Source organism: Pipra filicauda, unplaced genomic scaffold (assembly GCF_003945595.2).
Source record: "Pipra filicauda isolate LSUMZ 115617 unplaced genomic scaffold, ASM394559v2 scaffold249_size1133689_pilon, whole genome shotgun sequence".
In the NCBI taxonomy this organism is placed as follows: domain Eukaryota; kingdom Metazoa; phylum Chordata; class Aves; order Passeriformes; family Pipridae; genus Pipra; species Pipra filicauda.
The window spans coordinates 346548-362118 of record NW_024104364.1 but is presented as its reverse complement, the minus strand read 5'-3'; the positions used below and the strand labels follow the sequence as shown (position 1 = coordinate 362118).

Here is a 15571-nt window from a genome sequence, read left to right as displayed (position 1 = left end):
GCAAGGAGGAGATGACAAACACACAATGGGTTGATTATCCCCTCGCTGAGGGGATGTGGCAAAACCTCAGCACTGAAAATCCCAGTGCAGGGGGGCTGAGCCCCCCCCGGGCGTGGGTGTTATTCACTAAGAGGAGATCCAGTTTTCCAGTAACACGAGTGACAGCCAGTATTGAGTGCAAATTGATTATCTGTGTGAAGCCAGGATTAAAAATAGCAGCTTTGTGTCAAACCCCACGTATGTTTTGACTAAATCCTAGATAACAAGAAGAGTGGATAAAAGACGGAGATTACACAGGGAATGCCAAACCCTGAGGAGAGCCAGGATTAAAGAAGAAAAGGGTTTGAGTGGGTTGGTGCAATTAAAAGATTGTCAAGTGCCATCAGCCAGGACTGCTGTGGCTTCTTCTGGGGGTGTCCTGCTCTTTGGTCTGCAGACCTGCCAGGGGCACTGCCAGTTCACAGCACTGCTCACCTGAGGCTCAGCTCAGGCCAAGGTTCAGGGGGTTCATGGCCAGTGTTTGACCCACCCAGACAATTATTTTCAGTGGTTAGAACCTTTTTCCTGTACTGAGACCTGGGACATTCCCAGCAAGGATGGGTGGCCTCAAAAAGGGTGTCCTCCCCTCTGTTCCTCGGTAGAAGCCCACAGAGCCCTTTGTGCTGGGAAGCTAAAGCAGTTTTACCACTTTTTTTTTGTTTCAATGAACTGTAAGTGCTTGAAATACATTTTTTTTTTTTTCCTCCTGCAACTGGTGCTCACTGTTCCCCAAGGGGTGGTGTGACTGTGCCAGCCCAACCAGGAGCTGCAGAGCTTATGTCTGCTCCAAATGACGCCGTCTGCCCTTGCCCTCCCTCACGCCATCCCAGGCTCTGTCATTAGCACATTTTATGGCATCCACTGTGATTACTGCGACCATCCAACACCACAGATCACACAATTACTGCTTTCACAAGAGGAAATATTTCACCAGGCAAGGCAGCACTTACAAACAAAATAATTTTATTGGGTTTCTGCTCCTATAGCACGTGGCACGTAAAGAGAATTAAGACACAAGGTGTGATGAGAAATGATGTATTTACCCTTCACTGCACGAAGGATTCATCTCACCCCCAAGCAATGCAAACACCCCTCTCTGCCAGCCGTGATGTGCAGTGAAGGATGATGTGGTGACATTTAGGAAAATGGAAGCTGAAGTTGACCTGAGGATTGTGGCTGATGAAAGCAGTTCTGATAACCCTGATGGGAGGAGAACCGGCTGCCTCGCTCGCAAATTTTACCTCGAAAACCAAAAATATTTGCTTTTACTTAATTTCATTGGGGTGGAATTAACAGCACTGAAGCACTTCTTAACTCAGAGAAAAATCCACAATGAGAAAGTGTCCAAACTCCACAGCTGGCTGATAAAGATCAGCTGATTTAGCTGCAAAGCCAGTACTTGGGATGTTATAACTTCATTTTTGGCCTCTACAACCAAGGAACCAGCAAAGCTTCATTTTTTTTCCCAAAACTTGACCTTCCTCCAGGATTTGGGCCCTAGAAACTTTATTCCTTGGGGAAATGCTGACAGGAAGTCCAAGAAAAAAGTTTGGAAGCTTTTTTTTTTTTTTTTAGTATTGGTCGTGTTTCCCTTTTCCCTTTGATTCACCCTTTATTTATTTGGGTGATAAATGAAATAGAGATCCAGTGGTCATGCAAGGATATCACCTATTTCTGTAACATCTTCCCCCTTTTAATTCTGAATCCCACTTTTGGCAGCACCGTTCCCTCCACTCCAGGTAACGTGGTGATGTACAGGGGGGATGAGCAGCAGCTACAAAGGGCTCTGAAGAAACTGTTCATGCAAGTAACTCTGGGGAGACTTCAAATACAGGGGGGAAAAAAAAAAACCAGCTTTCCCCCCCCACCCCTCGAGGAATCAACAGCATTTTTTTATATATGACAAAAGGAATTTGGGATACACACTGCACACACTTCTAAGAGCTCATGGACACCTCTACATGAACAGGAAACCCAGGAACACTCTGCTGGGTTGGGGCTGACCACGAGGACGGAGCTGCTGGCAGGTTGGAAGAGTCTCTCCCATCTTCTGCCGCGGCTCTCCCAGCGATGTCCCCTCTCCTGGCCCCCTCTGCTCCCTGCAGACACACCTTCTCACTTGTCCGGCCTTCGTAGACACTAAAAACTATTTTACATGTTATTTTACACACCAAACTTCCAGCTCATGTCTCAGTCCACCTCCTTCCTCTGGAAACAGATCCATACAGTAAAAAGCCACAAAAATAACATCACCTTGGGAGACATATTAGACGAAAACATATTTGACCACAAAACGGGTTTCTACCTTTACTCACGCAGGAACAACTAGACCAGAAAGTCCCGCTGCTGCCACTGCCACTCAGCAATCACTGAGACTGTGGGCCAAGGGCAAAACCAACTTGGATTAGTCCCATTTTGCTCTCTGTGCTCCATCTCACGGTGTGGGGGGTGGTTTGGGAGAGGGACAGGAGCCCTGGCTGTCGAAGCTCGCTGCCCGGCCGTGCCACTGGGAGAGGAAAGAGAAAACAAGCCTAAGCAAACAGAAATTATCTGGGATTCTTCCCTGTGCCACACCGCCTGTATCCTGTTCCTCGGCATTCCACACTGCCTGTATCCTGTTCCTCAGTATTCCACACTGCCTGCATCCTGTTCCTCAGCATTCCCACCCCATCCCTGCACCGCTCTGCCCGTCTCCTGTCCCACCTCATTCTCATCTTCTCTACATCTTCCAACTTACTGGACGCCCGTGTTTAACCGCTCAGGAGGAATTACTGAACAATTTGCTTTATTGCTTTGTAAATCAATTCCCAATTGTGAGGACTCCTCACGAAGAAAAAGAGGGAAAATAAACAGTTTTTCCGCGTGCTGTGAAGACAAAGCGGTCTCAGTTCAGCTTTCGGCTCTTTCTTGCTTTATTGCCGTTGTCTTTTTGGGTTAGAAATACTGTCTAATCTCAGAAGTACTTGAGTCTTTCCAGTCTGGTAATTTTACTCCACAGCAGCTCTGTCCACAGCAACAGAGACATTTCTCAAAGGGAAAATCAGATCAGAGAGTCAGTGGATGGAGCAAACATTTTTTTTTTTTGCCGTACTTATGGGATCATAAATTATTAGTCATCTGCCTTGGGGGCTATTATTACAATTCAAACCCATTTCTCCTCAAGCTTTTGAGTACTTGCCCATCTCACCATCTTGTTTTATTAAATTCAAATGACAAATGATAGACATCTCCCAGAGACAACGGGAGGCATAGAATTTCCACCGCTTCCTTCTCCCCCCCCCCCGGATCAACTCCCTCCTCTCCTGCATAAGCAGAAGCTCTTTGCTGGCTGATATTAATGCTCAAGCATGTATGAATTTCATTTCTCTGGGTGAAAACTCACTTGGGAAAGCAGGCTTCGCCCTTGCCTTGGCAAAGGCATCTCAAAGAAGCGTAATTGGAGATGAGAGGATGGTTGTGTGGTGCTTGCAGGGAGGCTGAGCAGGGCAAACAGCCACCTGCAGATGCTCCATGGGTCTGGAGTGGTCAAGAATTTGGCCAATTTCCTTCCCCAAAGGGTGTAAAAGTAACTCACTGTGTAGGTGTGCATTAAACTAATTTCATTAAGTTAATTGCATTAAATTAATGAATGAAGAAGCTGGGAAGCTTGTCCTTCCAAACGGGAAGCTTTAAGGTAAGAAAACACTTTCTCCTACTTTTCTCATGTCAAATGTATTTGCTAAAATCCCTGAGGAATTGATGATGGATACAACCTCCTGATTGGAATTGCCACCAAAGGGGCAGACTGCAGAAATTCCAGCAGCAACAGGCTTTTGGCAGAGCCTTCTCTGTGCCCCCTGCCTTGTTCTGTCTGCAGTGACAGTGAGAACGTTGCTACTCCAAAAATGTGATGAAAATTTTTCCAGGAGTAGGTTCAAATGACGGGAGAAGAGCCTGGAGATATTTTTCCTTCCTTCAATTAGAAAAGGTGAACCGTGCATTGTGCAATGAACAGCCAGAAACCAGGAGCACTTCCATCAAAGCCAAACAGGCCCAAAAGTCTGGAAGAGCTTATCTTTAAAGATAAACGGTTATTCTTCATGACTTGGCTCTCAGCAGAGTTATCGGTTTTTATCTGGAGAAATGTTTTAAACAAATAAATGCTCCCCTGCTGGATGTCAGAGGCACTTGGCAACATCAAAGGCCCGTTTTGCATCGCGCTGATGATGCTCCTCCTCGATATCAGAGTTTGTCTCTCACAGACAACAGAGGAAAAACTCCTATTTTCAGAAGTTCCCTCCGAAGTCTGGGAGAACAAGCTGTAATTTTGTGTTTCCCTTTCTGGACACGTCACTTGACCTGGCTGATGGGAGTTTTGGGAAATGAAGAGGGAACAGCAACGAGTGGGATGGTTGAAGCAGCCGGGGAGGCCAAGCAGGTGCCACCAGGACCTCGGGGCTGAATGATGGGAACAAGTCGTGCTGAGGGGGAGAATTTATTGTCAGAATAACTCCACAATGCAGCAGCAAGTGGGATTCTCCTCTTCTACTCAGAAACTCGCCTTCTGAACATCTGTGTGAGGAGGGTAGTACTTAGAAGCTTGTAATTAATGATTCATTTGCACATGTTCTCCATGTTCTCTTGTTAATGATGATGGTCATTAGAGAAGTGCAGTGATTATGGTTTGTTATTCACTGTTGATAAATATGGAGCAACCAAAGACATGATGTGCATCAGAAGCATTTCCCTAAAGGCTCCAGAAACGGAGGAGAAGGGAAGAGTGAGTGACACCAACTCACAGAGGAAGGGCCCAAATCACATTTTCAGCACAGAAATGAGGTTTCTGGGCCATGTTAGCCCAGCACTGTGGTGGGACAGGCTGATGCTGGCCAGGTCCTCGTGGTGGACAGTCCAAGAACCATGCCCACAATGCAGGAGGAGGCCAGTGGCCCAGCCTGGGGTGTCCAGCACCTCTCTCCATCCATCCAACACCACTGTCCATCCATCCATCTGTCCTGTAGCTCTCTGGCAGGGTGAGGGGGCCAGGGCTGGGTGGTGTTTTGAGCTGTGCTCAAAATACGGTGGCAGCTCCTTCTTTTGGCCGGAGCTTTTCCACGGTGCACCAGGCAGGGCAGTGCACGTGTTGGTTAGCAAAGAAATTCCAGATTCCCACCCTTTTCTCCAGCTCTGAGCTGTGGGGAGGGGGCTGGGACACCCAACCAGGGAGCAAACAGCTCCACTCATCCACTTCTCAATTTAGGCATCAAAAAGACACTTCAATCCCAGCTTTGTCGCCTCCAGTGTGAGGTCAAGCACTCAATCAGGAAAGGCACTGATGTGCAGCAGAGGCCACTGCTGATGGTCACAGACCACCAGGAGGATCAACTAGAAAGCCAACACTCCATTTACTGGTGCCCAGAACAAACAGTCTGGAAGATGAAGATGCAAATGAAGACAAAGATGAAAGTCATGAAGACAAAGATGAAGATGATGGCTCAGCACAGCCTGAGTTCACCCCCACAAGGGTGAAGAAGGGATGGAGGGCCACTCAGGGCAGAGGGGCAGGGGAGACCACAGAGCCTGGATGGATAGAGCAGCCTGCACCAGACCCAGAGCTGAGGCTACAGGACCAAAAGCCCGAATTTCTTCTCAAAAAATGCCCAAACTCATACAGAAAAGATGATGGAAAAGATGATGCAATAACTTGTAACCAGCAAATACCATTTCCCATTAATTTCTCTCCGGGAGCCCTGTGCCTTTTCTGTTTGGTGTTTTTTTTTTAGGCTGCTCTAGGGATTTGCAGACAGCAGTGCTAAAACCTAAAAGGGCAAATAAACACAGGGACCATTTGCTTGCTGGCTCTGTGCACCAATTTGTGGCAGAAATACCAGAACAGATGATCAGAGGGTTTTTTCTTTCCTTTTAAGCAGAGCTCCTGACCTGTGCACTGGGGGGTGAAATGATTCACTCAGGGTTTTTTTCCAAAGTCTTGGGGGCTCAGCCGTGGTTTTCAAAGTATTTTTTAGAAGGTGAGTCATCTTACATGTCTGCCCCTTGCTTTCTCTGCATTTCATCATAATAGTGATGTCTTTTTTTTATTTTTCCTAGTGATCATGAAGAACTTTAGAAGAGTTTTCTTTCAAAACCCCAACTGCATCTGAAAAATAGTGTAGTAAAGCCATAAAAGCTATAACCCAGAGAAGAAACTCCTGACTCCCCCGGGTCAGACACAGCAGCTGGTGTCACCTTACAGACACCACAGACCTTGAGCCAACTGATCAAATGATGGACCACATTTCATTTATGCTGAAACCCCGTGGTCTCCAGCTCCCTGTGGCTGTGGGAGGTGGCACATGGATCCTGCCCAAACATGGCTCATGTTCCCACTGCCAGGTTTTCAGCATGGCAAGGTCAGTGAAAGCCTTTTGCTGCTCACCAGTAAAAGGCAACATTACCACATTACTAAACACAAGTGGCACATTGTTTTAATTCTGCTTCCATTTGCACCAGTTCTGGCCTGTGTGGTTACTCCTGATTTGCAGTGGTGAGCTCACAGAAAGTCCCCATGAGTGTGAATTTTCAGGTGTCCATTGTCTGATAGATCCATCTGACATCCACCTCCACTGTGTCTTCAACTAAAATATTAATTGCCAGGTTTTCCCACTGGGTGATGCCCACCTGGGCTGGGATAGAGAGCTCTGAGCACAAACTGCCTTCTTAGTCACAGAATGATTTGGGCTGGAAGGGACATTAAAACTCATCCCATTCCACCCCCTGCCATGGGCAGGGACACCTTCCACTAGCCCAGGTTGCTCCAAGCCCTGTCCAACCTGGCCTTGGACACTTCCAGGGATGGGGCAGCCACAGCTTCTCTGGGAACCTGTGCCAGGGCCTCCCCACCCCTTCTTGTTAGAGGAAAGAGCAGATTTCAAAGAAACAAAGGGTTTGATTCACTAAATCAGACTCACCCAGCCCAGTATCTGCCTTCAAGTGCAGCTCAGTATCTGAACCTCAAGGGGAAAATAAGATGCTTTTTGTTAAGTGCCTATTCTCTAGCTTTGAGAGAAAATACTTCCTTAGCCCCAGATGCAGTGGGAGGTTTTATTGCCTTTATTATCTTATCACTGGCCACAAATGCTGGCTTTCTTCTCATACCTGAAGTGTCAAGAGCGTGCCTGCCCTTTTCCTCTTCTCCCTCCTCCAGAAATTATGACCTAAATCAGCCAGAGCCAAAGAGCTCTATAGGAGCGTGAGAAATTGGAGTGCAAGGAGGGAGAAAATGCTAGAGATGGTCAAAATGGTACCCAGGCATTTCAGCCCTATTTTATCATCTGGGGCTGCATCAAGTGAGTCTCTTTCTCTGGAGATGCTTAGAGCAATTACATTTGTTCTATTTATTCTCCCTCAAAGGCTCGGAGATGAGTCAACAGAAAAATCTTTTAGGATGAAAAATTGAAACTTGAAATAGGCAATATCCCTGGACAATTTGTTCTGCAATCAGAGCAGCATTCTCTTCCCTTACTGCTCTCAATCTCTAATTTAAAAAGAAAAAAAATAAGAAAAATAAAAAAAACAAGATGTTAACAGTCACATCTGTAAATACAGTTTCTCTCATCCTTGCTTGTGAGCTGGAGGAGCTATTTCGAGGCAATACAGAAATACTTGTTTTCTGGAGTTCATTTCTGGTGAGAAAATTCCCTCGTCTCCTCTCAGAAAATCCCAGGCGAGGGGAGAAGCTCTCTGAAAGCCTGGAACCAGCTCACTCATGCCCAGAACATGCATCAGAAGGGAAGAACAACCCCACACACCTCTTTGAAGGACTTCTTCACCTCCACCAAGGGGTGCCAGTGCGCGATGGGCTTGCGGGGGTACGCCAGCATCTCGTTCCAGTGGTCCCTGCCCAGCCCTTCAGCGTTGACCCCCACGCGGCAAACCCCGATGATCTCGTTGTGCCCCACCCTGCAGGACGACAGAGAAGCAGCACAAACCCCTCTCATCACCTCTCTCGCTCTGCCCAAGTTTCCCAGCCGAGGTTTGGCCCCCGGCGCTGGTGAGCGGGGCCGTGGGGGCTGCACAGGGACAGTCTGGGCACACCCGGCACTGCCAGCACACCCAGGCACTGCCAGAACAGTTAGAGAAGCTTCTGAATTGTCTGAACTGCAGATCAGTCCAGACACAGGACCTGGAAGGATGTTTGTGCTGTAGTGGACAGCAAGAATAAGTGCAAGTTCAGTAATGGGTAATTCGTACACCACTTGCTGCTCAGACAGAGACTGTTTGCTTTCTAGAGTGGGGTGATGGGTTGCAGGACAAGTAAATAACAAAGGGGAACACAGGGCTCGTGAGGGGAAGAAGAGGGACAGGCACTGATCTCTTCTCTGTGGTGACCAGTGACAGTACCCAAGGAATGGCTGGAGCTGTGCCAGGGCAGGGTTAGGTTGGATCTCAGGAAAAGGTTCTGAGCCAGGCACTGACCAGGCTCCCCAGGGCAGTGAGCACAGCAGCAAGGCTGACAGAGCTCAAGAAGTGTTTGGATAGTGCTCTCAGGTACATGATGTGACTCTTGGGGATGGGCCTGTGCAGGGCTGAGGGTTGGACTGGATGATCCTTGTGTGTCCCTTCCAACTCAGCACATTCTGTGATGCCACAAAGCAAGGACCAGCTTCACCAAACCCACTATTCCAGTTTTCCACAACCATGAACATGAATGAGACTGCAGCAATAAAATCACCAGGGACAGGTTGATGCCACAGAGCTCTGCAATCAAGGCTATGGAAAACACTCTGGAAAATGGCTGTTGAGCAGGAAAATCTGCACCCAACGGGCTGCTCTCCCCTCCAGCTCCCAGGGCCTCCCACCTACCGATCGTAATCCATGACAGAGATGAGCAGGCTGACTTGATCCATGTTCTCTGGGGGAATGTCAAAGATTATTGCTTCATTGTAGGTGGGATTAAGTGTGTTTTTCTTTATGGTGGTTTTCTTCTTTTTCAGTCTTCGCCCGTCACAGAGCAAAGACACTTTGACATATGGATCTGGAGAGGAAGAGATAATAAAAACCATTGTGTTTAGTTTACAGAGGTGTATTTTGTTGCCTCTGCGATATGGAAACAGCATTGTCAGAGGATGGGCTGTGAGTTCCCATGAGCCAGAGGCCCTCCTCAAACAGACTTTTAGAAAAAGAGATGTTTGCACACCAGTTGAATCCTTTTCTCATCCTGCTGTGAGTGGTGACATGAGGTTCAGGCACCAGAGAACCAGCACTGCATTATTATTACAGGAACTGGCTTCACCTGAAATCTCAATTCTCAGATATTTCATAAGGCACCAAGCTCCTGCTGAGCAGAAACATTTTCTGCAAAGGTCTGTGTTGTTATTACCTTTTGTACAATGAAATTCAAATGTTGATCTCTGGGAAAGAAACTGCTTTTTATGATGAAAACCAGAGTTTGTGCATGCTGAATTTACAGATCAGCTCTTTGGAACTGTGAATGCAAACAGTCCTCAGGTGACTGTGATCCTTCTGTTTGAATACTGGCCACTGCACAGAGGAATGTACATTCCCCTGGGATGTAGCCAGGTGGCCCATGCTCCTTTCCTAATTTTGGGGTGAAATGGTTGATTCTGGCCATAGGGGATTGTCTGGTGGAAAGCACCTTATTCTCATAAAACTGCTGGGGTCAGTGTCTGCAGCAGGTCTGTGTCCAACCTGAGAGATGGATCACAGCTCTCACCCTGCAAACCCTTCACTGGGGATGGGAAACCACTGGCAGGCTCCATGAACTGTATATTCCTGCATACAATCACCTTCCCTGGGTTCAGGCTCTGGGGAGCAAGTTTAAAATATAATTCTACTTTTAAAATGTTGTTCATGCACAAGACACAGACAAAGCTTTGTCAGGTGTTTCCATGATGACACAGAGACATAAGCCCACCATCCATTGAGGATATCGTGAGGGAGGGGGAAATGTGGATGGAAAGGGATCCTCCTCAGCCACCAAGCACCCACCTGAGTAACCAGTGATGTCCATAGCTTTGAGATTCCTGCATTTAATGACTGTTAAGGTGAGGCGACCTGCAGTTGGCAAATAACAAAGGGAAAACATGATCTCGCCCAGGTCCACGCTTTCCTTTAATAAAACAGAGAACACATGAGATTGGAAACGTGCAGGAACCAGCCAGGCTGCCTCTGTTTTCTCTGCTCTGCCATTTGAAGTGAAGGACATTTCACTCCATGGTGGGGCTTCCAGTGCACTCCAACATTATTTGGCTAAAAACTATTATAGGGAACAGGAAAAATACGTTACAGCTTCACATCATAGTTAAGGACAATATTCCTCTGCCTCAGAGGAGTAGGTGCTTCCTGTGACAACATCACAGCCCTGCTCTTCTGCTCCACTGCTCACACAGAAGTGATGGGATATCTCACACCAGATCAGTGCCAGCAAGGAAATTATATTAGTATCAAGTTTTATTTGAGTGCACAGTGTATATCTCCTACTGTCAAGTGTGAGACACTAACACCTATTTCCTCAAGTGGAGGAATGTGATACAAACACAGTGAGATGACAGAAAGGTGAGACCCTGACAGGCAGGGTTGCCTTGTTCTTTGGTCGTGCACTGGAACAAACTCCAGGAGAAACTTCCTAGCACAGCTGGTGCCATCTGCTCATGGAACCACAGACTGGTTTGGGCTGAAAGAGACCTTAAATATAATCCAGTTGTAGCCCCCTGCCGTGGGCAGGGGAGAATTCAGTAATAGAGGTTTATGGACTTTGATAGTGCTCAGCATTTTGGCAGAAAAGGAACATTTTTTAGAGTAACACAGTGGTTTTCTCTGGAGCTGAGTTTGAGTTTCCGGGTAGTTACTGACTGGGGGGTCGTAGCTTTAAATCAGAAGAGAACCATGAAGGGCCCAGTTTGATGGCAATTGAGCTTTTAGTTTACTGTCAATTAGACCCCCAACCCCTCTGAGATGCCTTCAGGGAGCTGACACAGTGTGGGGCTGTGTATGTGTGTGTATAAATGGTGAATTAACCAGCAGATGGCACTCAGAAGTGTTTGGTAGTTCTGGATTGCACAGAGGCCAACACAATTTACTCTTTTAGTGCCCCATCAAATAACTTTTATACATTGCTCTTAGCACCCCTTGTACATGCAGCTTTATCGACTACACCTCCTAAAAGCCCTTTCCATCATTGCCTTGCCCACGGGAATTCAGGGGAAAAACATCAACAAACCAAATGTCTTACTTAAACTAGAAAGCATCTTATCTGAAATCAGCAGAAAGATTTCCAAACACCTTCTAAAAATGGATTAAAAAGAAAAATATCTTATTTCCCACATACAGACCCCACATCTGTAGAGCAAACAACCCGTTTATTTTCGGAAGTTGTGTTTGATTCCTTTCAATGTGATATAATGATCTGCTGAAAAGAAATTGTAGCTGTTAGTAGGAGAGTGATGGAACTAGAAAGACAAGTAAATGCACTTAAAGCTTTGCTGAGTGTTAAGGGAATAGATCTTGTTGATGGATGAGATTTTTGCCAAATTATTTCCTGCTCGTTCTCAGGTAAGGCAAAGATTAAATCTTTATTCCACTTAGATGTGCAGAATACTAATGAATATTATATAAAGTCATTATTCTTGACTGGGTCTATTCTTTCATGCATTCCTTGTTCTTAGTTGGTTTGAGAGGGACGAGGGGCAGGAAACTTTGGACACACACGTCAGAAGAGACATCACTGACTGTGTGAGATGGTGAGAGCACACTCTGGACACCACTTCATCTTTTATTCCTCTTCTGGCACTGGGAGAACCTGTTCAGGCTATAAAATGAACATAAATTGTTCCTTGACTTCCTTGTATCAGGGCAAGAGATTTTTCTTTGCAACCATAAATACCAAAGTATGTCCTGTGGGTACATTATTTTCTTGCAGATTATAGACACTGGGACACTTCCAAAATTCATATCAGTACCTTTTAGGAAATAATGGAAGCTCTGAATCAATAACCTTTTCAGACTTGAAACCAAAAGTGTTTCACTGATTCACAAGCTGTACAGTCATTAATTAAGCAGCTGAGTGCTGGCTATTTGACTAGCCTAGGTCTTTGCCTGTGTTCCCATCCTCTTACCCACACGATTGATCTAATGTATTATTAGTCACCCAGAGCTCTCTCTGGGTTTTATGAAAACTGTACTTACCCTTCTCAATTTTGATTAAACAGAAATGTCCTTGGGTGTGCTACAACTGGCTGGGATGTACCAGGATCAGCTCATTCCTTAAGAACAGCACAGAGAGAACGAGGGGATGGAGCCAAATGTGGCACTGGACGTGTCCGTGGGAGCTCTGCAAGGCTGTTACACAAACATGCCCTGGGCATGATGTTGGCTCTGCTCCCTTCACACCTTTTTTGGAGGCTTTTCCCTCAGCAACACATCTGTTGGTGTATCTTTACCTGTTTTTGTCGGGTTTCCCCCCATTGAATTGGTTTAGTTAGCTGGGAAAACACCCACTATTTCTTGCAGAGCCGATGGGTAGATTCCTCCAAGAGGCACCAGCACATCTGATGCACCCTGTTCCCCTCCCAGCAGCTCTTTGCCAGGTGAAGGATGTGCCTGGTGCCTCCTTGACTCTTTGCCAGCATTTTTCCTTTCATTACCATCCATCAGCCATAGCAGCCATGGCTATTTGAGGATTGAAAGCCAAGAGCTGTGAGCTCCCTGCTAACTAACACCACTGACTTTCCTCGTGGTTGATCCTGTGCCTCCCTCCCACAGCACTTCTAGGCAAGATGCTCAAAAGGCATCACAGCAGCAGCTCCCAGCACTGCCCCAGAGCACCTGGCAGGCATCACATCCACCTCCATGTCCTTAGACTGGCAGGGAAAAGCTCTCTGTGCCCTGCCAGGACAGCTCTAGCCTAAGAGCCACCTTCCAGGGCTGGTATCCTGGATATCCTGGATATCCTGCATGCATACTGTGCTCCCTGTGGTGCCTGGGATCATGTCCCTGTTGGGCACAGCAGCACAGAACACAGTGCTGGGCACATGTGTGAGACCTCACAGCTCTATTAGAAAGTTCTGAACACCTACAGTGGAAGAACAAGCACTGAGAGCAGTGACCAAGGGGTACAACTGAGGAAAAACCTGCAGAGTTACAAAGCAAACACCTTCTGGTGCTGCTGACCACAACTGAGTAAGTGTTTGTGTTTGACAGTTCCCTCCCCAGTACAGAAGGTGGGAGAGCAAAGGTGTGAGATGAGCTACAAGGGGAGCTGCAGGACAGATTTTTGCAAGTGGTGGGTGGGGTTCTGCCAATCACCAGGACAGACGTGACAGGGCCCACACTTTGGGCCACAGGGGTGAGGGTGTCTCATATCTACACTTCAGAAATAACAAATGTGAAGTGACAAGGACAACGATGGACTTGGTGTCCAGCTGCAAAGCAGCTCAATCATTTGTTTGCCCCCAGAACCAGCCAGGTCCTCCTGGGAGGGCAGTGGAGGAACAGGCAGCTATTCTGGAAGGTTAATGCCATTGCTCTGCACTCAGTGATCAGTGTGAGGAGTGCCTTCCCTTGCCAGCTCCGTGTGACACTGAAAGAACTGGGACTTCCCTGAGGCTTGGCTTCTGCCAGAGGAGTTTAGGTTGGATATTAGGAAGAAATTCTTTACAGAGAGGGTGCTCAGCCATTGGAATGGGCTGCCGAGGGAAGTGGTGGATTCTCCATCCCTGGAGGTTTTTAGGATGAGACTGGATGTGGCACTGAGTGCCATGGTCTAGTAACCATGGGGGTAGTGGACTAAGGGTTGGACTTGATGATCTCAGAGGTCCCTTCCAACCCGGCTGATTCTATGATTCTATGATTCTATGATTCTCTTTCAGAGGGAATTCAACAGAACTGCTAAAAGACCCAAACCCACCTCTGGAAGAGTTGCCAGCAGCACATCTGACATCTCTCAGTGCAGCAAAGCCCAGCACCTCCCACTGGCCCTCCAGAGCTCTTTCTTGCTGTGACCATGTGCACATGGGCAAACCCCCGTGCCACGGCTGCAGGTCCCCAGGGCTGACGGGACCAACTGCAGGGAGGCAACAAACCCATCACTGGGGAGTCGTGCAGGACTCACCCCTTTGGGCAGCGCAGGCAAAAGTGAATCCCAACCAGCCCTGCCCAAGCACACGCCTGGTACCTGTCAGACACCCCACACCACCCCAAGGGCACCACCCCACACACGCTGCCAGGGCAGGGCTGCCCCTCCCCGGCGCACACTCACCGTCGTGGCGTACTGAATGTCCCTCCAGATGGAAGTCTCCCGGGAAAGGTCTGAGTCCTCGAACAGGTTCTCCAGGATAACTTCCCCTATCATGTCGTGCCTGGAGAACCTGTCAAAGTCAAAGACGCTCAGGTGGAGCTTCCTGCCCGCCAGCTCCTCGTGGGGCACAGGGAAGTGGAAGGACTCGTCGAAGGTGGGATTCAGAGTCTTCCTGTGGACCCGCGTCTGGAACTTGCGCTTGCGGTCGGGCAGGAGGTAGATCTTCACGTAGGGGTCCGAGCTGCCGCAGAAGTCTTTGGCTGGCAAGTCAAAAGCCCTGAGAATCCGGACGGTCAGCGTCTCGTTCTCGTAGTCGTACTTGAGGGTGAAGTTGATTTTCCCGCAGGTTTTTTCCGCCTCCTTTTTGGGGTCCTCGGTGTCGAGGGTTTTTTGCGTGTAGAGCTCGGGTTTGATGCGGCCGATGCTGGTCGGCTGCTCGGCCACGGCCGGGGGGTCCATGCCATAGTCCATGCTGGACACGTGCATCTGCCGAGGGAGGTGCCTCTTGAAGGAGATGTGCCTGCAGGAGGAAGACACGACAGCTGTGTGGTTTTCCAAGGATATTCCCCTTCTTTATTCTCCCCTGGAATACTAAGCTCGGAAAGCAGGAGAGCACAAGGAGTTCAATAGGTCCCCCCGACCTCTGCACAGAAATCGTGTGTGTTACGGAAGTTGAACACTGAGGGGAACACCTCCAAAAATCTTGAAGGAACCCATCCAGCAAATCTCTGAAATTCCAGAGTATTTGCAACAAGCTGCATTTTTTCACCTGTTACACAAGTCACAGCCCAAAGTTGAACAGATGAGCCCCAACAACTCCTTAACCAGGTCAAAACCAATCCAGACTATTCCCACCCTCAGTCCAAGATACTGGCACTAAATTCTCTCAGGCAAAAAAAACCCCTCACTTTTTTTTTCTTTGTGAGAGAACCATGACAACCTCAGAAGGTGAGGTTTTATCCGTAGAATCCCAGAATGGTTTGGGTTGGAAGGGACCTTAAAGCTCATCTCATTCTACCCCCTGCCATGGGCAGGGACACCTTCCACCACACCAGGTTGCTCCAAGTCCCATCCAATTGGCTTTGCAGGGTATTGCTGCTTCCAGACTTTTCCAACAGACTCATCAGAAACTGATAGATAATTGTTGACAGGGAGGAAGGCACAGCCTTGTCAGGAATCATCTCTTGCCTTGAGCTCCCCTCCAGCACAAGCGAAGCTGTGTGTAAGCAAAGCTTTATC

The 15571-nt window shown here is 47.8% G+C and overlaps 1 protein-coding gene across 1 annotated transcript in view; it reads right to left on the bottom strand.

Moving 5' to 3' along the window:
* Positions 1 to 985: 985 nt before the first annotated feature.
* Positions 986 to 15571, bottom strand: part of SYT6 (synaptotagmin 6) — a 36181-nt gene continuing 21595 nt past the window's right edge. Inside the window, exons 3-7 of the mRNA XM_027746267.2 lie at positions 14294 to 14852; positions 10027 to 10147; positions 8881 to 9052; positions 7827 to 7977; positions 986 to 2545 (exon numbers count right to left, since the gene is read on the bottom strand). Coding sequence (XP_027602068.1) covers positions 2474 to 2545; positions 7827 to 7977; positions 8881 to 9052; positions 10027 to 10147; positions 14294 to 14852 — 1075 coding nt within the window. The 3' untranslated portion in view covers positions 986 to 2473. The remainder of the gene's footprint in view (positions 2546 to 7826; positions 7978 to 8880; positions 9053 to 10026; positions 10148 to 14293; positions 14853 to 15571) is intronic.